This window comes from Pan troglodytes, chromosome 5 (genome assembly GCF_028858775.2).
Source record: "Pan troglodytes isolate AG18354 chromosome 5, NHGRI_mPanTro3-v2.0_pri, whole genome shotgun sequence".
In the NCBI taxonomy this organism is placed as follows: domain Eukaryota; kingdom Metazoa; phylum Chordata; class Mammalia; order Primates; family Hominidae; genus Pan; species Pan troglodytes.
In genome coordinates, this window is record NC_072403.2 from 117,068,730 (window position 1) to 117,090,766 (window position 22,037).

The 22,037-nt window shown below is 40.0% G+C and overlaps 1 protein-coding gene and 1 non-coding gene across 6 annotated transcripts in view; one reads left to right on the plus strand and one right to left on the minus strand.

The window, feature by feature from the left end:
* Nucleotides 1–10,903, plus strand: part of LOC737815 (uncharacterized) — a 31,849-nt gene extending 20,946 nt beyond the window's left edge. For 2 of the 3 annotated variants that reach the window (XR_001718609.4, XR_680929.5), the window contains 2 exons: nucleotides 8,375–8,533; nucleotides 10,544–10,903. This is a non-coding gene — a transcript (uncharacterized LOC737815). The remainder of the gene's footprint in view (nucleotides 1–8,374; nucleotides 8,534–10,543) is intronic. The other variant, XR_001718610.4, reaches the window with a different exon arrangement.
* POPDC3 (popeye domain containing 3) lies at nucleotides 113–21,741 on the minus strand. 3 transcript variants are annotated; one of them, XM_518655.7, is made up of 4 exons: nucleotides 21,631–21,741; nucleotides 3,264–3,999; nucleotides 1,542–1,650; nucleotides 113–584 (listed from the first exon to the last, which is right to left on the minus strand). In XM_518655.7, the coding sequence occupies exons 2-4, from the start codon at nucleotides 3,746–3,748 to the stop codon at nucleotides 303–305; spliced, it is 876 nt and encodes a 291-aa protein (XP_518655.2). In that variant the 5' UTR covers nucleotides 3,749–3,999; nucleotides 21,631–21,741; the 3' UTR covers nucleotides 113–302. The 3 variants fall into 3 exon arrangements, with proteins under 3 accessions (XP_518655.2, XP_016811549.1, XP_016811550.1); XM_016956060.3 differs by lacking the exon at nucleotides 21,631–21,741 and adding an exon at nucleotides 18,017–18,124; XM_016956061.4 differs by lacking the exon at nucleotides 21,631–21,741 and adding an exon at nucleotides 5,498–5,598.
* Nucleotides 21,742–22,037: the final 296 nt, after the last annotated feature.

Consider the following 22,037-nt stretch of genomic DNA (forward strand, 5'->3'; position numbering starts at 1 on the left):
TAAATGTGAGAAAAGAATTGAGAAAGTGGAATTTCATTCTCCCAGTTTTGATGCAGAAAAGGGCAAACTGCCCATAGTTATCCACCCCCTCCCCAATTATAACAATGAGAAATACAAGAAAAATTTGTAAAGTTTATTCACAATGCAGTTGTTGAAAGGAATAAAACAGTTGGCAATGGCATCTCGCTTCTGAATTTGATTTATAAAAACATTAGGGAGCTCTTTTTTTGTATTTTGCTATTTCACTGGGGAATGATGAAGAGAGAGTCTTTTTTTATACTTATAAATTTCAGACTTTGATGTCATTTATCACAGTATCGTCTGGAATTCTGAAAATGTTGTGTCAGGGGTGATCTGCGTATTTCTGGAGTTGACATTTGATAGAAGTTGGGTAGCCGAATATCATAGTGATATCTTTTTCCTATATATACCCTGTCATTCAAGGCATAGAGTTTATCTGCAATGTCACTGCCAATTAGCACTGAAAAAAGGCGGGAGATGTAACGATGCTGAGCAAAGAGCAGATATAATTTCTTTCTCCTCCAAGACACATATCGACAATCAGTTTCTGCAGTGAGGGTTACCTAAAAAACACAAGACCACACATAAACAGATGTGGAAGCAAGAAAACTTCTGCCACATTTTTAGTACCCCAATTGTTAAATTAATTTCACGTGCTGCCTTTTTTTAGGTTGAAAAAGCCCACTGACCTACAATATATTGCAAAAATAGAAACTACAAAATTCATTACTACATACATAATTTATAATGTGAATAATCACAATGTTCTAGCCATCTTCAATCTGTCTGTTTTTCTAAGTTCCAGTATCTACATTTCTTTTATTGAAGGGAGAACTACTTGATCTTAAAAAAAAAAAAGTTGGCTGATGTTACAGAAATATTTCCAAGTCACTTCTGAAGACTGTGGACATTTAACCCTAATGCAGTTTCTGCAGTAGAAAACAGAATTTATATACCTAATTTGCATACATATTTGAGTTTGTTGCATACACACATATATTTGTTAGAAAACTGTGTAACAAAATAAATGAAACCTGCTGAAATGATTATCTTTCAAAACTGCCAGACGTGGCAGCAGAGTAATGACAGTAAGTTTAGCATTCTGTTGCTGGAAAACAACTGAAATCCAATGGCATTTTAAATTTTAAAAATCATTTATTTTTTAGTAAGTGCAGTTTTTTGTTCTTGATGTTTTCTAGACGTTGCATTAGCAGTGTTTGGTCAAATCTCAATTATATTTTAATTCCTAAATACGCAGTTACGCAAAGTAAAGCTTAAAGTATTAATCACAGCCTCCTTCCTGTCATATGTAGCACCTGTTCTTCTCATCGCTGGACCTATAAAGTGGCATTAATCATCAAGAGTCCAGCAGAATTGGGAAAGTCATGTATGCTGCAAAGTACATTCCAAAGTCTTAAAATATTCTTGTCTTATCCACTGTTGTTTATTTGTTTACTTATTTTTAAACAAACATCTGTTTGAAAGAGGGAGTGCTAACTGTGTGTTCTGGTATCCCTTACCTGAAAAATGCCTTCCTCTGTGGGTCTCAGTGAATCCCACTCAGGAGAATCCAGGAACTGAAGGGGGAAAATGTAATGCAGAAATTCACCATCAACTGTCACTCTGATCCTATCAAAACACAAGAACAACATTTATAAGGGAAGGAGAAAGAGAGCACATAATTGGGGAGGGGTGGGGGGTAGAGGAAGTGTATTTCAGATCCCTGATGACTCTTGCCCTTTATGATTTTGAAAGGCAAAATATTAAATTCATACATTATAATAAGTGACATAATGTCCTGTAAGATTCATGTTATCATGTTCCTTATACAGTCAGGATTCTGGAATATTGAGTGAAATTCATCAGAAAATTCATCAAGTTGTACATTTATGATATATGTCCATTTATGTGTGCATATTATACTTCAATAAAACATTTTAATGGACTTTGTCAGATTTTAAATTAAGTAGGGAAACATTTAAGAACATAGAGGAGTTCTGCAAATACCTCTGTAAACCAAATTTTTATTTTTTATTTATTTTTTGACAGAGTCTCACTCTGTTGCCCAGCGTGGAGTGCAGTGGCACAATCTGGGCTCCCTGCAACCTCCTCCTCCCAGGTTCAAGCGATTCTTGTGCCTCAGCCTCCTGAGTAGCTGGGATTACAAGCGTGCACTACGATGTCCAGCTAAGTTTTTTGTATTTTTAGTAGAGACAGGGTTTCAACATGTTGGCCAGGCTGGTCTCGAACTCCTGACCTCAAGTGATCCACTAGCCTCGGCCTCTCAAAGTGCTGGGATTACAGGCGTGAGCCACCGCGCCTGGCCTGTAAGCCACATTTTTAACTTTTTGAAAACCATGAGTAATCCCATTATTGTTTCCTCTCCCAAACTTTGTTTTCAAAGTTTATTTTATTTTATTTTTGAGATAGAGTCTCGTTCTGTTGCTTAGGCTGGAGTGTAGTGGCGCGATCTCAGCTCACTGCAACCTCCGCCTCCCACGCTCAAGCAGTTCTCCTGCCTCAGCCTCCCGAGTAGCTGGGACTACAGGCATGTGCCACCATGCCTGGATAATTTTGTTTTTGTATTTTTTCAGTAGAGATGGGAGTTTCACAGTGTTGGCCAGGCTGGTCTTGAACTGCTGACCTCAGGTGATTATCCTGCCTCGGCCTCCAAAAGTGCTGGGATTACAGGTGTTTTTGGGATTACAGGTGTTAGCCACCGCACCTGGCCTGTTTTCAAAGTTTAGATTTCTATATATGTTCCTGAAGTGTCTCCCCAGCCTGCTTCTCATGGGCAATTGCTAGAATTTACTGAAGAAAAAAGATAATAATAAAATTTAAATGTTTTCTGTTACTTAAAAGAAAGCCCTATCAAAGAGTCTTTAAAATATTTTGCACGCCAATATAAGTATTCTATTAATTCAAGCTGACATCATCCTCTTCTCGACTTTCAGTAATTAGGAAACAAATATCATATCACATAAACAAATTCATACTTTAAGATTATGTAATTTGATTTCTAAGATGAAATATTAAGGCTCTTGATTATTTTCTGCTTCAAGTAAATAATGCCATATACTCTAAATGGCTATGTCTGTGACTCAAGTATCAAAGACTTCCTCAAGCCTCAGGGTGCTAAATGCCACCCAGGACTATGTGATACTGAGATGGAAAAATATAGTGGAAAGAAACACAAACAACTAATACTTGAGGAAAGACATGCAAGCACCAAAGGTACAAACCTTCCTGAAACAAGCAAGGAGAGTTTATCAATGGAAGTTTTCCCCTGCATGGCATAACAGTGTTCCTTTTCCAAAGTAACCACTTCAGAGCTCAAAGCAATCGTTCTGAAGACAGGCAAAGAGATCCCCAGGGGCTGGAAAAGGGAGCTGTACAACACTTGGAATTCTCGGGCAAAGGTTATGCTGCGAACTTGATATGCAATATGAACAAATTGCATGAAGCAGATGACAAACAGTACAAAATTCCAGGAAAATATGTCAGCTGCACAGACATCTACCCAAGCCCAGACAGCAGAACAGAGAAAACCCAACCCCAGCAAACTGAAGACATAAAGGAGCCCGAAGAATCCACTGCCACCCATGAAACCTACTACAAATAAAATACTGGCAAGATGATAAATGGCTCCTTCGGCCTCTTGCTTCCAGGTTGTGCAGACTGGGTGTTCATCTATTAGGTTCTTCCATAAACTTGAATTTCTTTCCATGGCTGTATTACTGCCTGCTTCACTTTTCAGTTGACTTTAGATGACACTGAAACAGGTAACTAAGTCCTTTGGTTCTCCATCATGAGAGTTTTGTGCAGTCTTCACAAAACCAGAGAAAACGGACACTGGAGTTGATGCTGATTAAAGGCTTCGTGTGTACGGATCTTGAAAAACTAAGAATCCCATGCTCGCTTCTTTAAGTTCATGTGGGCTCCTGATTTGGATCCAGTCTGCAAATATTTTGGTATTTCCTATGCAAGAGAAAAAAAGATAAAGGATCTAATTAAACAAAAAGGAGAATTGTGGGGTATATTTAATGATCAGCAGCATTACTTAGCAAGCTGACCTCCCATTTTCTATGAAGTTAGAGTATTTTAAGCACAAATGCTGTTGGGTGTTAAATTTCTATGGTATAAAAAGTATATTAAAATTAGCTACATATTTTTCAAGGTAGCTAAGTGCTCTATATTAATCTCGTCTCTATGGGAGTGATTCAGTGTACCTCAGAATCACTCGGGACAGTGACTAAAAATGCGGGCCGGGCGAGGTGGCGTGTGCCTGGAATCCCAGCCCTTTGGGAGGCTGAGGTGGGTGGATCACTTGAGGCCAGAAGTTCGAGACCAGCCTGGCCAACATGGCGAAACCCTGTCTCTACTAAAAATAGAAAAATTACCCAGGCGTGGTGGCGTGCGCCTGGGATCCCAGCTACTCAGGATGCTGAGGCACAAGAATCACTTGAACTTGGGAGACAGGCTTCAGTGAGCCGAGATCATCTTACCACTGCACTTCAGCCTAGGCGAAAAGAGTAAGACTCTGTATTAATATATATATATATTTGCAGATTCATGGACTGCTTCCAGATACATGAACCAGAATCATTGCGGGTGGGGCCCAGATGTTTGTATTTTAAGCTCCCCATGTGATTCTGATGTGTTAATCCATGGTCCTCCATGGCCCACCCTTTGAGGGACACTGTCTGATAATAGATTATTCACTCTTTACACATTAATTTGAGGCTTAGAGAGGTCAGGTAATTTATCCCAGGCCACACAGTGGTCACTGGCAGAGCAGAACTTTGGTGCTCATGCCCATATGCTGGGTCCAATCGTGTGGCCTCTCATGAAAGATTTTTAAATTTGGCATGATAAGGAACCCTACTATATCAATAAACATAAGAAACATAATTAGAAGTCACATTCTAAGAGCATTAATTGACTATGGAAATCTTTAATAAATTAGATTGAAATTATTTGAGAAACAAATGTACTACTTTGTTGTATTAGTGGTTATTTCAGGTTAAAGCTTGCATCATATGATGAAATAAATATTAATATTCCTGTTACTTACATATTTATTTACCAGATGGTCAAAAATATTACCAACTCTGTTCCTCTGCACATACATTCTCTACCCTTTCAGCCATATGGTGGAAATGCTAATATGTAATCTGAGTCAGGAGAGCATTAGCCATGATGACAGAGCTACAGGATATGTGTATCATTTGCCACCCAGTTTCCTAACAATAAATGATTTCAGTGTAAAGCATTCATGACATTGATTTTTTAAAACCATGGTAACATTCAAAAGCCTTGAACTTGTGTGCTATATTTAGTGTTTTATTTTTGAAATAGATTATTTCCAGCACACCTGTTAATAAACTATCAGATATCACAGATCTTGCCCCATAGGAGAAAAAATACAGAGGTGAAAATGACTTAGCTGGAGTAAAAAATGGAACAGTGTAATCACCAACAGAAGTAGAAATGGAAATAAAGGAGCTGTTGTTGAAGTTCCTGATTTTTCATCTTGGATAGTGATTCTTTTCTCAGTAAGTAATGACTTCAAGAACACTGCCAGGTGAATCATTTAAAAAAAAAGAAAAAAAAGCTTAGACTTACAACTTATAGTCATATTGTTGTTTTTGCTTGTTTTCAAATACATTTCAAACATGCTGCATATCCCTAATTATTCTCGCCATCAATCTACGAGATGATGGTGATGAAATTGAAGACAGGCCAGCATCCTGAACATGTTCAATTTCTCCTCTTTTAAACAAAGCACAAAATTCTATTCTACTGGGTATTACAACAAAGAAAAATTATTGTTCAAATACAATGAGTAGTGAGAACTGCAAAATACCAGGCTGCAAATGTCAGTCTCCCTGCTGTTTCAAAACTAGGATATTTTAAATCAATCAATTCTTCAGGATACCAAACACACCCACGAAAGCCAGTATTAAAAAGATTTGCTAGTGGAGCTCTGAACTTTGGTTTGAACTTCCTTAAAAATTTATAATCTTCAGCGAAATGTTAAAATGATGCTAATAGAGAAAGGCCATGTAAAACGTTCGTGGCAATTCAGAAGGGAACTTCTGGGAATCCTGTCTCCTTAAAAATCTTGATTTGTAGGATATATTGGGGTTTCTGCATTCCAGGGTCATGACCCATTATGATTATAAGGGGAACTGTGCTTCCGTCTTTACTAATCTACTTCGTTTCATTCAGCTGTTACCAAACCATCTTTTTATCCTTGATACTGTACTGCTCAATGCAGCGTGCTGACTTGCCCTGATTAAATTACTCCACACCCAGCCCTTCTTCACTTGTGTTTTTATTTGGTCACCAAAACAGATATGCTTTATTAGAAGTGGAAGAACTGACAGGGGCAGGTGATGAGCAGGGGTGTCCTTCTGACATGTGCCAGCAGCACTATATGAATGTCCAACATGATTCATCAACCAGCTGTCTGCCTTAAAGGCCTGTAAGCCTGAGGTCATGTTTTGCGTAAATAAATGCTGACATGCCAAAGTGGCACAATGGATTTCTTTCCTAAGCACTAGAGTTGATCTTCACTGCAAAGTAAGTTAGCACACTGAGCTACAAATGATGAAGACAAACTTAAGTGCAAATAAACACAGTTGTTCCAAGCTCATCTGGGTTTTTTTCTCTTTAAATTGTTAAGATTACGAGTTATAAAGGAATAGGAAATGTAAATGAAGATACAAGGATGCTCAATGAAATGCAAAGTAAACCTGCTGGCAAATTAGCTAGAAACTGCATTTATTGCAACAGAACTTCTGCATTTATTATCTCATTGCCACGAGGGAGGCAGAATCTAAATCATCATGTCCAGCTTACAAATGAGAAAAGAAGGGCACAGATTGGTTGAGTCTCTGGCTTCAGGTAAAACAGGTGGTGGCATGGAGCTCCAATTCCCGTCCGCCCCTCTTTAGACCCTCTCCAACATTCAGTGCCAGCTCTCAAGACTGTGAATCAAATATTAATGTTTTGGGGAACCCAAGTGGGATATTCTTCCAGGGCTGCTTTGCCAAGAAAATAAAAATCCTAACCATGGATATTTCAGACTTACCCTATAAGTTCTTGTACTGTTCAGTCTGTAACTCTTAGAATACTGCTGGAGACACACAGAGCCGCTCATGAATAATTTGCTGTATTATTCAATATTGACTGGTTTCCTCTCCTAGACTGAAATTCTAAGGGGCAGCAGGGGCAAAGACAAATGCTTTTGTATTTCTGAGCCCTAGCACTCAATAAGTTTGGCTTAATACATTGGTACAGAAGTGCAAGCACTCTGCCTTCTCCCTTCTCACTCTCTATCCAGTGTAACAGATATTGTAACATCTTCTGTCATCTATGGGCACAGAATTGGGGGGCTCCAAATGTCCAAGATGTTTAAGTGCAAAAACACAGAGGAGCTGGGGCATCACTTTTTCAAAATGCCTGGCACAACCCCAAATGCATAAGGGAATCCTTTTGTCTGTTCACAACCTTGAACTCCTTAAGAACAGTTTGTTGCTTTGATTAAAAACAACAACTTGGGTAGTCAGTGGTATTGAGTGAGTTTTGGTTGCTAAGCAACCCACAAACTGAAAATTCCATCAATATTCTACTCATTAATTGGGATCAGCTCTCAACTTTGGCATGTGTTCCCTAAGCTAAATTATCATTTTCTTAGTTTTTTCGACTTGTCCTTGAGGTGGTACATTTACCCAGCAACTATGTGCCAGGCATATTTTTAAAATTATCTCATTTAACAACCCCAGGAGGAAAGTACTATTATCTCCATTTTACAGATAAGAAAATTTAAATTCAGCAAAAAACTAAGTTGTTCAATGTCACATTGCTTATAATGGAACTAAGATTCCACCCAAGAGAAGGGTTCTAGTCTTAGCTGTATCCCTAGATAGCTATGTGATTTTCATCTCCTTAGACTGGTTTCCTCATTGGTAAAATGAAAGAATTGGACAACATCATAAGAGCTCTAAAATGACATGACTCCGTATGATGTGGAGTAGAAGATGATTCCAAACATGGGTCAAAATATAGAGCCGAGTGGCAGAACTGAATTAAGACTGCAGGTCTTAACACCAGGTGTTTGACTGGGGCCCAGCTCCAGAGACTGTTACTTAACTGGCCTGTTTTGTCGCCGGGGCACTGAATTTTTTTCACAAACTTCCCAGGGATTTTGATGTTCAACCAGGGTTAAGAAGTGTTGAACAAATCTAAGAGATAGGAAGGAGGTGACAGGTGGGGGTGGGGGAGGGAAAAGAGACACCAGAACATTCCACAGAATAAAGGATCTGGATTTTAATCCTTGTTTTTAAAGAGCTGGAAAGGTACATTTCCTCTTCGTGTGTTCTCACTTCCATCCTTTACCTCGGTGAAAAGACGTTTTCCTTCCGTACACTCATCAGTCCAAGAGGGATGAAGCTTGTGGAAATTTTGCAGCAGCCTTCCCTGACCATGGTGGCCTGAAGTGCACCTTGTAAGCTGAGTTTTTAATGGCCTTTATTATCTGTCTACATAGCCTCCATCATAGATTGTGTCATACTGACCATTATGTATATTTTTCCTTTTTAAAGCATCACAATTTTTTAATTTTTTCAGTTGGGTTACATATTCAAGCATTTAAAAAAATGAACATAGATGGTTGTGTGTGTGTGTGTGTAGAATAACAGCTTTATTGATAGAGCATTGTGTGTGTGTATATATATATTTATATAAATATATTTGAAATTTTCCTCTGTCTAGCACAAAGTGGTCTCTAGTAAACATTCACTAATAAAGACAAGAGTGCACAGGTAGAAAAACAGTGTTTGAAATAAGCTTGGGATAAGGCTTAATAAATCAGAAAGCTCCTGAATCAACAGTTTAGATGTTGAATTAAAAAAAAAAGGGAAGCATGTATTAGACTATGAGGAAGAGGTGAAAGGATCTATTGAAACAGAGGAACGAAGAAGGGTTGAAGACATTTTGGGGTTATACAAGATCTTGAAGTTAGGGAAAAAGTCAGAGGAAAAAGGAACTCAGTTTTAGCCATGTTTAATCTGATGCTCTGAGTCTAGCAGAATTTACAGCAGAGGATAAGGGGTAGGATAAAGGGAGAGAGATTTAGCAGTTACTATCACACAGGTCAATGCTAAATAAAAACTAGGGTTGTTAAGATTATTGAAAAAGAGCATAGGGAGAAATGAAAGTGTTCACAATAGATTGTGAAGACTGTACAAAAGTAAAGAATAGGCTGGGCATGGTGGCTCACGCCTGTAATCCCACCACTTTGGGAGGCTGAGGAGGATGGATCACTTGAGGCCAGGAGTTCAAGACCAGCCTGGCCAACATCGTGAGACCCCCGTCTCTACTAAAAATACAAAAATTAGCCAGATGTGATGGTGGGTGCCTATAATCCCAGCTACTCGGGAGGCTGAGGCAGGAGAATTGCTTGAACCTGGGAGGCGGAGGCTGCAATAAGCTGAGATCGTGCCCCTGTACTCCAGCCTGGGCAACAGAGCGAGACTCAGCCTCAAAAAAAAAAAAAAGTAAAGAATATGTCATTAATGTTTATATTGATTACATATTGAAATGACAGTGTTTTAGAAATAGTGGGTTAAGTAAAACCTATTATTAAAGCTGCCTTCACTTGTTCTTACTTTAAAAAAATGTATGTGGCTTGCATTATATTTCTATTGGACAGTGCTGGTCTAGAGTCTCTCAAGTAACAGAGAGAAGAAAGGAAAAGACTTGGCATGATGCTATGCAAACGTTGCATATGTATAATGCATAAGTGTATAAATGTGGAAGAATTATCCAAGATTCAGAACAGAGTGTTGATGGAAATGTAAATGGTATTGGTTACAACATTCATATGCTGCCATCAGTCAGATGTTACCCAAAGCATAGATGTCACCATCTGGTTTCTGCCTACAGGGGTGGCCAACCCCACTACAGCACTTGGCTCCTTTATCCTACCAAGGGAAGTATCACCTTTTTCCTTTTGCCTGAGGACAGTTCCCCTTTCCCAAACAATTATATTACATGGTTTAATTTTCTCATTTCATCTTCTGATATGGATTCCAGAGTATTCACACCAGCCTTTGCTTTCACACAATACTTGGAGACTCTTCATGTACCACTAATCTCTTAGGCTGGAGCATGCTTTTGATCCCCCTTATCAATGAGATCTTGGAGTCTCCTTGAGACTTGAAGAAATCAGAGAACATGCCGACAGGCTACACCCGACTTTTTTCTGTTCTCATGTCTCAGCTAACATCACATTTATCTCTACCCATGATTGATCTCTCATTTTATCACATACAGTGGTAGGCAGAATTCTAAGATGCTCTCAACATTCCTGACCTCCTGGTATACATGCCCTGTATCATTCCCTCTCCTTGAGTGTGGGCAGAACCTGTGAATGGAATGGGATAGATGCTCCCTTGATTAGGTAACATTATATGGCAAATGGTGGTGGAATAGTCACTCTTATGATTATGTTAAGTTATACAGGACTCCATCATAGGACTGGAGAGAGATTGGATGTCAGAGTGATTGATGTGCTCCTACTGGAAGAAGGCAAACATCCATATGTGAACTGCCTGTGGGGTTTCCAAGGAAAGGAACGGCAGGCAGCCTCTATGAGCTTGAAGAAGATAACTGGGACTTTAGTCCTATAACCTCAAGGAACAGTATTCTGTGAACCATCTGAGAAGCTTGGAAGAGGACCCCAAACTCCAAATAAGAAGGTCAGTGTGTCTGACACCTTGACTGCAGGCTTGGGAGGTCCTGAGCAGAAGATCCAGTTCAACAGTGCCTGGACTCCTGACCCACAAAAACTGATAACAAATATTTATTGTTTTAAGATGCTAAGTTTGTAGTCATTTTTTATACAGCAACAGAAAACTAAACACACACATAAACAGTTATAAGTACTCACTGTATATGAGGCTTTTCATTAATAATCTATATTTTATAATAGAATTAGAATATAGATCTCTGAAGCTGAAGACACTCAATCCTTGCTAGATTTAAATCAGGAAAATCAGCTGAGAATCATTCCTTGATAGAACCTGGAAAACAAGACCCTATGAGAGACCCTGGGAATTACATTAAATTCACTGTGGTTCCTAGTGTCACTGAAGAGGTTTTCCTTTCATAGTCAGGTAGTCACCATACTGTTAAGCATTTGAACACATGGGCAACTTCCAGAATAGTTATGACATTGATATACCAATCTCCAAAATTCCTGGAATACCATGTTTTCATGGTTGACTTTCAAATCAGTCAGTTCTTTGTAACATTGAGCCATAAAGATAGGGCAAATACTTAATGTTTTACATATATTCAGAGATTGACCCTCAAAATACAGCCCAGAGAAACTCAAAAGAATTAACTCTACTTCTTCAAATTGTGTGACGCCACCAAGGCCAGATGACTTCAGCATTGGGAAGGCAATATCCAGCTGTCATCTTCTTGATCCTCATATGCTACTACTAGCATCTAGCATTTACTGAGCAGATAGTTTTATTGTCCAGTTTTTAAAGATAAGAAAATTGAGGTATTAGGAAAGTTAAGTTGGTTGCCTAGGGAAACACGAAGATAGAGCCCAGATTCACTCCCAGGCAGGCAGATGCCAGTGTCTGCTCTCTTTACCACCAAAATATCCTGCTACATGTACAATTTCAATAAATATCTGGACTTACTGGAACAAAACAAATCAACATTCTTATTTTCTTTCTTCAGTTTAGATTAAATAATTTAAATGTCTTCTTAAGAAGCTACAGTTTTTTGAGGCACAGAGGGATAGGAGGGTAGGTCCTACCAGTTGAGTCACTCAGCCCTATAGTTGTGAAAATCCTTAATTTTAAGAAGCAGCAGTAAAGTCTCTACTTCTCAAGCTTGCCATTAGACTGTTTTAAATAATTGACAGGCTCTGCTCAAGTTCTTCTGACTTCTCCATATCCTGGAAATGGTTAAAGGTATAAGCAGGAAGCCATTCCCTTTTGATGAGCTGCTATGACATCATGCAGTAAGTTTACTGAAGAGAGATTCCTGATGAAAGATGCAAGAGAAACTAGATACATTAAGCAGTCGTTTCTTTATATGAATCAATGATAGACACCTTTGCTTTCCTTTACTCTAAGTGACCTATATGCAGAAAATGAACTCAATTTTCCTATGTTTAGATCAAGTTTTCAAGTTACTTCCTGGCAAACAGCCCTAACAAGATCATGTATGATAGCTAATTGGCCATAATCTCTGCCTTTTCTTTTTTTCTGGCTAAATAACCAGGTGGACCACACATTTGGGTCAGGGGAGTCACATTAGGACTCTTTTAGTAGAGAGAATACCAGATGTAGATATCACGCTTATTGTCTCAACAACATGACACTTAATAGCACTTCTACGCCACTTTAATCAACTAGAGTCAATTCCACTGTAACACAACAACATATGTGATCCTAAACAGTCACTGCACTATACTAAACTGTGCAATAACAACCACAGGGCTCACAAGAAAATGGGGTTAGTGATATAACACTTAAAATCTTCATCAGTGGCACATTCTTTAAAAGATAGGAATTTAATAAAAACAATAGCACAGTTACATCTATCTATCTTAAATGGTTAAAAATACACAAATATGGCACTTGATCTTAAAAAAAGGCCAAAAACTTGCTAGGGAGGTGGTATGGGAATGGTTGCCATTTGTGAGTTATGGTGAAGCGGTGGAAGAAGGAATAAAAACTGTGCTCTTTCTCAGCCCTTAAATCCTAGAATGAGCATGTTTTTATATAGGAAAGTTCACAAGTGTGAAAGGATAGCAAAGTGTAAATTTTCAAAATAATACATGGCAAACCAAGATAGCTGGTAGATGTTTGAGAGGTATGTGTTTGCATTTTGCATTTTGCATTTTGTGTATCCCTACATGGCTTAGGTCAGCTAGTTGCAATTTAATGAATTCACCCATTGTTTTTTCTGGGTAAAACATGCATAAGCAAACATGAAAGTTGTATTATGCCCAAATCGTTCCCTAATACATCAATTTTTTGGAATAATGCTTACTTTCAAAACATGCATTATAACATAATTAACTGTATCATTAGCTCTCAAATGGCCTTAAAAATATTGTGAATTAATATATGCAATAATTCAGGGCCAGGTACAGTGGCTCATGCCTATAATCCCAGCACTTTGGGAGGCCGAGGTGGGAGGATTGCTTGATCACAGGAGTTTAAGACCAGCCTGAGCAACAAAGTGAGACCCCAGCTCTACAAAAAAATTAAAAGAATTTGTTGGGCATGGTGGCATGCACCTGTATTCCCAGCTACCCAGGAGGCTGAGGCAGGAGAACCACTTGAGCCCAGGAGGTCAAGGTTGCAGAGAGCTGTGATCACGCCACTGCACTCCAGCCTGAGCGACAGAGAAAGACTCTGTCTCAAATAATAATAATAATTATTATTATTATTCATTAAAAACCTGTCCTCATGGAGCCTGCATTTTAGTGAAATTCCAATGTTAACACTATTTAAGTCCAGTTTTCAAAACTGTGATCTATTTTAAATATTACTAACTAAAAATACACCTTATCTACAAATAAACTACCTAACACTTATTTCGTTTATTTTATTATATTAGAGATGGAGTCTCCTTGTGTTTCCCAGCCTGGTCTTAAACTCCCAGACTCAAGTAATCCTCCCATCTTGGCCTCCCAAAGTGCTGGGATTACAGGCGTGAGCCACTGTGCCCAGCCATTAAAACTCATTTAAAGTCAGTTGTTGCAAAGCCAAAATTGACAAATGGGATCTAATTAAACTAAAGAGCTTCTGCACAGCAAAACAAACTACCATCAGAGTGAACAGGCAACCTACAAAATGGGAGAAAATTTTTGCAATCTACTCATCTGACAAAGGGCTAATATCCAGAATCTACAATGAACTCAAACAAATTTACAAGAAAAAAACAACCTCATCAACAAGTGGGCGAAGGAGATGAACAGACACTTCTCAAAAGAAGACATTTATGCAGCCAAAAAACACATGAAAAAATGCTCATCATCACTGGCCATCACATAAATGCAAATCAAAACCACAATGAGATACCATCTCACACCAGTTAGAATGGCAATCATTAAAAAGTCAGGAAACAACAGGTCCAGTGGAGAGGATGTGAAGAAATAGGAACACTTTTACACTGTTGGTGGGACTGTAAACTAGTTCAACCATTGTGGAAGTCAGTGTGGCAATTCCTCAGGGATCTAGAACTAGAAATACCATTTGACCTAGCCATCCCATTACTGGGTATATACCCAAAGGATTATAAATCATGCTGCTATAAAGACACATGCACACGTATGTTTATTGCGTCACTATTCACAATAGCAAAGACTTGGAACCAACCCAAATGTCCAACAATGAGAGACTGGATTAAGAAAATGTAGCACATATACACCATGGAATACTATGCAGCCATAAAAAAGGATGAGTTCATGTCCTTTGTAGGGACATGGATGAAGCTGGAAACCATCATTCTCAGCAAACTATTGCAAGGACAAAAAACCAAACACTGCATGTTCTCACTCATAGGTGGGAATTGAACAATGAGAACACATGGACACGGGAAGGGGAACATCACACACCGGGGCCTGTTGTGGGTTGGGGGGAGTGGGGAGGGATAGCATTAGGAGATATACGTAATGCTAAATGACGAGTCAATGGGTGCAGCACACCAACATGGCACATGTATACATATGTAACAAACCTGCACGTTGTGCACATGTACCCTAAAACTTAAAGTATAATAAAAAATAAAGTCAGTTGTTGCATACTAAATTTTAAAGAAATGCTACATTTTAAAACAGTCTAAAGTCTTAATGAGATTAGAATCATTATCTTAAATTTCCTTTCATATCTGACCAAGTATTGATCAAGGATGCTCCACTAATTGGTAGGTTTCCATGCATTACCAAGATTTAATATAAACTTGAAAATGAACTCAAACAACAGAAAATAAGCTGAGATTCCACAAAATAAATTCCAAACAGAATGTTTTAAAGTGCTTCTGTTTATCTCTTTTTCTCATGGAGGTTAAATTTTCTTTATAACATAGAGGAAAAGGTACTAGCTATCCTTCATGCATTGTAACTTCCAGAACAATTATAATGTAACATGTGTTTGGAACTTGAATTCTAACACCACCCCTCCTGCATCTTGAATGGAGGAGTAAGTAATAATAACCAGCATCTGTTGAGTAGCAACCCTGTGTCAGAACCTGTGTGAACTACTACATGTATATTATTTCATAGCTCCAAAAATACTGGGGGCAGGAGGAAGGGGTAGTTACTTTCCTATTTTTCAAGCAAGAAAACCTCTTTAAGAAAGACTTGGCCGAGTTAGAATCCAAATATCCTCATACCTAACCTGCTTCTGTTTATACCATGCTACACTTTCATTTATAAATCAGTTACATTTTAATCATTTTGACAAGTAGAGTGAATGAAGAAAACAGAGGAGAAATTAAAACAAGATAACAATCATTATGGAGAACAAAGATGAGACAGTGTGAGAATAATTGGTGTCTTTGAAGTAGAGAATTACAAAATTGGAAAGAAAAAGCATTCATAATGGGAAAAAAAAACCCTGAAATTAAGAACAACAGATTATTCCAATAGAAAGAACAGAAATAGAAGGAATGCACCAGGTTCCATGAAAAATTGATACAGAACTTAACAATGATATAGCCTGAATTACTACACTTCAGGAATATAAAGGATACTTTAGGACTCCGGGCAGAAAAAGCAAATCAATTGCAAGGAAGAAATTTTTTCTTAGATGGAGTTTTGCTCTTGTTGCCCAGGCTGGAGTGCAATGGCACAATCTTGGCTCACTGCAACCTCCGCCTCCCGGGTTCAAGCGATTATCCTGCCTCACCCTCGCAAGTAACTGGGATTAAAGGCGCTACCACACCCGGCTAATTTTTTGTATTTTTAGTAGAGATGGGGTTTTACAATGTTGGCCAGGCTGGTCTTGAACTCCTGACTTCAAGTGATCCGCCCACCTTGACCTTCCAAAGTGCTAGAATTACAGGCATGAGCCACTGCGCCCAGCTAGAAATTTTGAAACCAAACTTAGACTTCTCTACAGCTACATTAGATGCTAGCAGTGAATGGAGTGAAGGCTATATAATCCGGAGGTAAGGAAACTGGCTCAAAAATGGTACAGCCAGCCAAATGGTCATTCAAGTACAGATGCTCCCCAATGTACAATGAACTCATGGTAAGCTGAAAATATCGTAAGTTGAAAACACACGTTTGACTTACAGTTTCTCAATTTATGACGATGATGTGTTTACTTGGGTGTAACCACACCGAAAGTTGAGCATACTGACTGTGTATTGTCTCTGCACCATTATAAAGTTGAAAAATGGTTAAGTCAAACCATTGTGAGTCAGGGACTGTCTGGAAAGAAACATGGGCATTTCAAACATAAAAAGACACAGGAAATGAGCCCTTCTTGGAAACAAACAGACACACTGACAAAATCTAGCCAATCAAAGGATGAATCAAAAGTTGATACTTGAGATGCCATGGTAAAAGAACCAGTGATTCATCGTGATTTCATTTAGTTATAAAACTAAGACTAAATTATATCTGAAATGGCCAGGCGTGGTGTCTCACACCTGTAATCCCAGCACTTTGGGAGGCCGAGGCTGGTGGATCACGAGGTCAGGAATTCGAGACCGGCCTGAGCAACATGGTGAAACCCCATCTCTACTAAAAATACAAAAATGAGCCAGGCGTGGTGGCACACGCCTGTAATCCCAGCTACTCAGGAGGCTGAGGCAGGAGAATCACTTGAACCCGGGAGGCTGAGGTTGCAGTAAGCCAACAATGCTCCACTGCACTCTAGCATGGGCAACAGAGCAAGACTCCATCTCAAAAAAAAAAATTGTATCTGAAATGAAGTTTACAAAACACAATGCAAATGTTATAGATCCTCACAATATAAACATATTTTTAAAATTGGGGCTGGGTATATTGGCTCATGCCTGTCATCCCAGCACTTTGGGAGGCTGAGGTGGGAGGATGCCTTGAGCCTAGGAGTTTGAGATCAGCCTGGGTAACACAGTGAGACCCTAACTCTACAAAAAAAAAAAAAAAAAAGCTGGGTGCCATGGTGCATGCCTGTAGTCCCAGCTACATGGGAGGCTGAGGTGGGAGGACTGCTTGAGCCTGGGAGGCTGAGGTTGCAGTAAGCTGTGATCATGCCACTACAGTCCAGCCTGGGTGACACAGTGCAACCCTGTCTCCAAAATTAAAAAAATAAAAAATAGGCCAGGCGCAGTGGCTCATGCCTGTAATCCCAGCACTTTGGGAGGAGAGGTGGGAGGATCACCTGAGGTCAGGAGTTTGACACTAGCCTGGGCAACATGGTAAAAGCCCATCTCTACTGAAAATACAAAAATTAGCCGGGCATGGTGGTGCATGCCTGTAATCCCAGCTACTCGGGAGGCTGAGGCAAGGATATTGCTTGAATCCAGGAGGTGGAGGTTGCAGTGAGCTAAGATCGCACCACTGCACTCCAGCCTGGGATGACAGAGTGAGACTCTGTCTCAATAAATAAATAAATAAATAAATAAATAAACAAAGAATAAAAACTGGGATATGAGTAGAAGTGAAACTATAGGTAATGTAAGAGTGCCCAGTGCTCCATCCTTTATAACAGGGAGCCTCTGACTGTCTAAATTAATGTATGTTTAAAAAATCTTGATCTCAAGATGTATTCAGAATCTTTTCTCTTAGTTTGGAAGACTTGTTTATCTCTAAGAATGAAGAAATACTGATGTCAAGTTCAGCAATTCCTTCACTTTCACTACAGTTTCTTCTGTTAAAATATAATTTTTTTATTTTAAAAAGCATATATAGTATCATCCTGTTAAAAGAAAAACTTTAGATAAATTCAATTTAACAGTTTACCTGAGCAACAAACAACTCACGAATCAGGCAGCACTCACAACCAGAAGAGGTTCACAGAGCTCTATCCAGCAGCATGAGCTGCAGTTTTTATACACTGATGACAGAAGTAAAAAACCAAAATCACTCGATTGGCTACAGCTCTGCATCTGCTTTATTTGGGCATAGTGTGATGAGCTGGCCGCCTGTGATTGGCTGAAACCTGGCTATTACAAAAAATACACTGTTGAGTTAGTTTTCTGTTTGTTTATGTACAAAGTCAGTTTTTCACACGGACTCAAAGTAGGGAGAAAGACTCAGGCTAATGGCCTCCTGCTTATTTAACAATTCTATTTTTTATAAAAGCATTTCTTTTTAATCTTTTGACATATCGTTTTTTTTTTTAAGACAGAGTCTTGCTCTGTCACCCAGGCTGGAGTGCAGTGGCGCGATCTCAGCTCACTGCAAGCTCCGCCTCCCAGGTCCAAACAATTCTCCTGCCTCAGCCTCCCAAGTAGCTGGGACTGCAGGCGCACGCAACCACGCCTGGCTAATTTTTGTATTTTTAGTAGAGACACGGGGTTTCACCACGTTGGCCAGGCTGGTCTCAAACTCCTGACCTCAGGTGATCCGCCTGCCTCAGCCTCCCAAAGTGCTGGGATTACAGGCATGAGCCACCAAGCCCGACCAACATATCCTATTTGTGTAAAAATAGAAAGACATACGCAATGATTTTCACTTCATGTTAAAGATGAATATGTCTTGATAGTGGGATAGAAACTATTTTTACCTTTTTAAAAATAGCTGCATTATTTGTATTCTTATAATGATTTTGGGAAATAATATGGTGATTTTATATCAATGTAAAAAAATGTTAAATATAAACATTAAAAAAAATCCATGAACCCAACAACCAGAATTAACAACCATCACACTGTCATATTTTCTTTAGATTGTTTCATAATAAAAAATATTCACACAAAAAATTGAAGACTGCCATGGATTGTTCTCCAGGACCAGTCGCTGCCCATCCACTCCCTATATAGTACATAATTTATATTTCTCTATATTTAAGTATTCACTAATTAAAAAATACAATGTAAAATGAAACAGACAATGTAAAATGAAATCCTGGACTAGAAATAACTCAAAAGTGTGGAGTTTTTTTTTCAGATTCACACTTAAATTTTTTTTCTGATAATTTTGAACACATACAAAAATAGAGAAAATAGTATACAACAAATTCCCATATACCTGTTATCCAGATTCAACAATTATCAAAATTTTGCCACATAGAATTTTGAAATTAAAAGCAAAAGCTGTTATCTACAGTTCAGCTGCAATTTGTTCAGCTAGGAAACAAACACCTTCCAAAGAAGACAGGAAGAACCAAGATCAGCTGTGTTCTTTCTCTGTGCAGGTACTAATTCCTACAAACACAGATCCATTTAGGAGTCACAGCAACTCTGAAACCTACATACTATCGTCAGCATTGTTCAGAGTGGAAGATGAAGCTCAGAGGGATGGAGATTCTTCTATAAGCTTAGCCAGTTGCATGTCCTTCCAATACTACCCCACAACACCTTCCTTCATGATCCCATCCTAGCCAATTTCAGTTTGCCAGAGTCACTGGAGGTTATTATTCTGTTGAAGAACACAAAGTAAGAAGGTCTCGCTAAAAGTCTGTGTGAATCAATCCCTGGATTCTCTGGGTTGGAGGAGGACCCTGCATTTTTATAGGTAATTTCAGTCAGGAACTTTCGGTTATTTATTTAATTTAGAAAACACCTGATGTAATTTTCCTTGTAAGACTTTTTCTTATAACTACTTAGATAAAAGGGAGAAACATTTTCTCTCTTCCTTTAAAACAATCGAATCGGTGATTCGATATACTCTTCTATTAATTGGAGGGACATTCTCTCGAGGGAGCTCATAATCCCAACTGACCAATGACCATAATTACAAAATGTGATCTCAACTGCAGTTTACAGACTTTCAGATCTATCATGGATATTTCCAAAGCAGTTTTGAAATTTCTTGCCTGCCATGTTGCTTATGTGTTATGCTCACATACTGTAGCAAATGCTTCATAACATTCTTAATTCTTCCTGGAGACTGTTTCAAAATAAGCAGGCATCAGTGCTCTAGTGTGTCAACCGTATTAGTCAGTCTTGTGGTGAAAAGTATGGGACTTTTGTTTCCCATGACACATTTTTATTTAATAGCATAGAATGTAACCATTTAGAGGCAGAAGATGCACCATGATTCAGCTATTCTGAGGGACTGATATGATTAAAGAAACTCAACTATCAAATATTTCCCATTTAAATGTATAAAATTTTGAGGACAGAGAATATCTTAGATTTCAATTAATATTTGTATCCCAAACTCCTGAAGACACACACACACACACACACACACACACAGAGATTTTTCAGGACAGAACCTCAGAGATATCTGGAATCTGGGATCAGCCAGAGCTCTTCATTTTGCAAATATGGAAACTGAGATCCAATTTTTTGTTTATATTTTCTGTCTCATGTAGTTCTTGTTTGGTTTTCTATTGTCACAAAGAACAATGCCAAGTTATTGTACTCACAAGAGGATATTTTCATGCAACAGTCCGTAGAATTAAAAACAAGAAGGAAAAAAAATAGCCACTAAACTTAGTATGAACAGGCAACAATAATTTTTTAAGGCTGCTATAAAACTCAACTGCAGTTTGTAGGCTTGCAAATTCAAAATATCTAACTACCGGAATTAGAGTGAAAAGTCAGGAAGCAACGAAGTTTAGTAAATCAAATTGCGTCCAAAAGTGGGCTTCTATTCTACTTTTCCATTTATTATTTACAAACAGAATTTTTCACTTTCTGCAAATGTCTTCTGGCTAAATTTTTGGCACTGCCCCTCTTACTGTATTTTGGTTGTGCCTTTCATCTTTGCCTAAAATACAGAACCTCAAAACTATACCACTGTAACCGACATGGTGATAAGACAATTTAGTGGTTGGCAAATTTCTTTTTTGGCAGGGGGATCCCCAAATGGAGAAAACAGGTCAGCGCGACCTTTGATGAGGCAGCTTTTTTGTACCCCCAACTCTGTGAGAAGAGTGTGAGAGCACTGACACCAGTCAGGCCCTTTGCTTACAGACCGGGGGCGGGGGTGGGGGGGAAGGAAACTCCCGGCGGTGGCATGACTTCCCCAGGACTGACAAGGGCCCCTAGGAACGGCTTTTCTCCCTTGCAAAACTGGCCTGTTTATTTCGGCTCCAGGGTGCCTGGGGCCAGAGTAGGACCTGCAGGAGAAGATCTGGGAGGAATATTCGCCCAGAAGCCTCTAGGGCATACGACTCGCGTTCTTCAGGGGTCGGCGCGGATAGGAACCGCAGCAAAGGATCCCCTAGACCTCCGAGCTGTGAGCGGCGACACAGCCGGGACCCCAGACCCCGGACCCCAGGGCGCGGAGTTGACCGGAGCCGGGAAGGGAGCGGCGCGGGGCAGCGAGACGCAAGCGCTCGCAGGGGTCGGCGGCCCAGCAGAAGCCGCGCCCGCTAAGTTGCCCGAAGCGGCCGCGAGGTGCGAGGGTGCGGACAGCACCGGAAGGCGGCGGACGCAGCGCCCCCGGGCTCACCTTCTTACCTTTCCTTCCCAGCCCTGCCAGGAGCTCCAGCCCGGCGCCCGCAGAAGTTTCCCGGCGGAGCGCGCTGGACCCGGGTGGCCCGCGCGGAAGCCCTCAGCGTCCGCCTCGTGAGTGCCTCGTCGCCCACCCCGCGGCGCCGGGCGCAGCGTGACCGCAGCGGGCTCCGGAGCGGCGCGGCGGCGCGGGCGGGGGCCGGGCACGGGCGCGCGCCCCGGGGCGCAGCCGGGTGGGCGGGCGCGGCGGCTGCGTCTGGGCCGGGGCAGGCGGTTCGGCCACCGGGGTGCGGGGCTGCGGAGAATCCTAGCAGCCGCTACGGACCGAAGTTTCCAAAGATGCGGTTCCCCGAGTGTACACCGCTCCCGGTTGTAACATACACCTAGTATTCACAGTCACACTAGGCAGGAGC

Excerpts from the sequence above, each read along its gene's own strand:
- POPDC3 (XM_518655.7), bottom strand. The coding sequence starts at position 3,748 with ATGGAAAGAAATTCAAGTTTATGGAAGAACCTAATAGATGAACACCCA. Across the intron at positions 1,651-3,263 it reads TCCTTGCTTGTTTCAGGAAG|GATCAGAGTGACAGTTGATG; the intron begins GTTTGTACCTTT and ends GTGTTTTGATAG. Across the intron at positions 585-1,541 it reads CAGAGGAAGGCATTTTTCAG|GTAACCCTCACTGCAGAAAC; the intron begins GTAAGGGATACC and ends TGTGTTTTTTAG.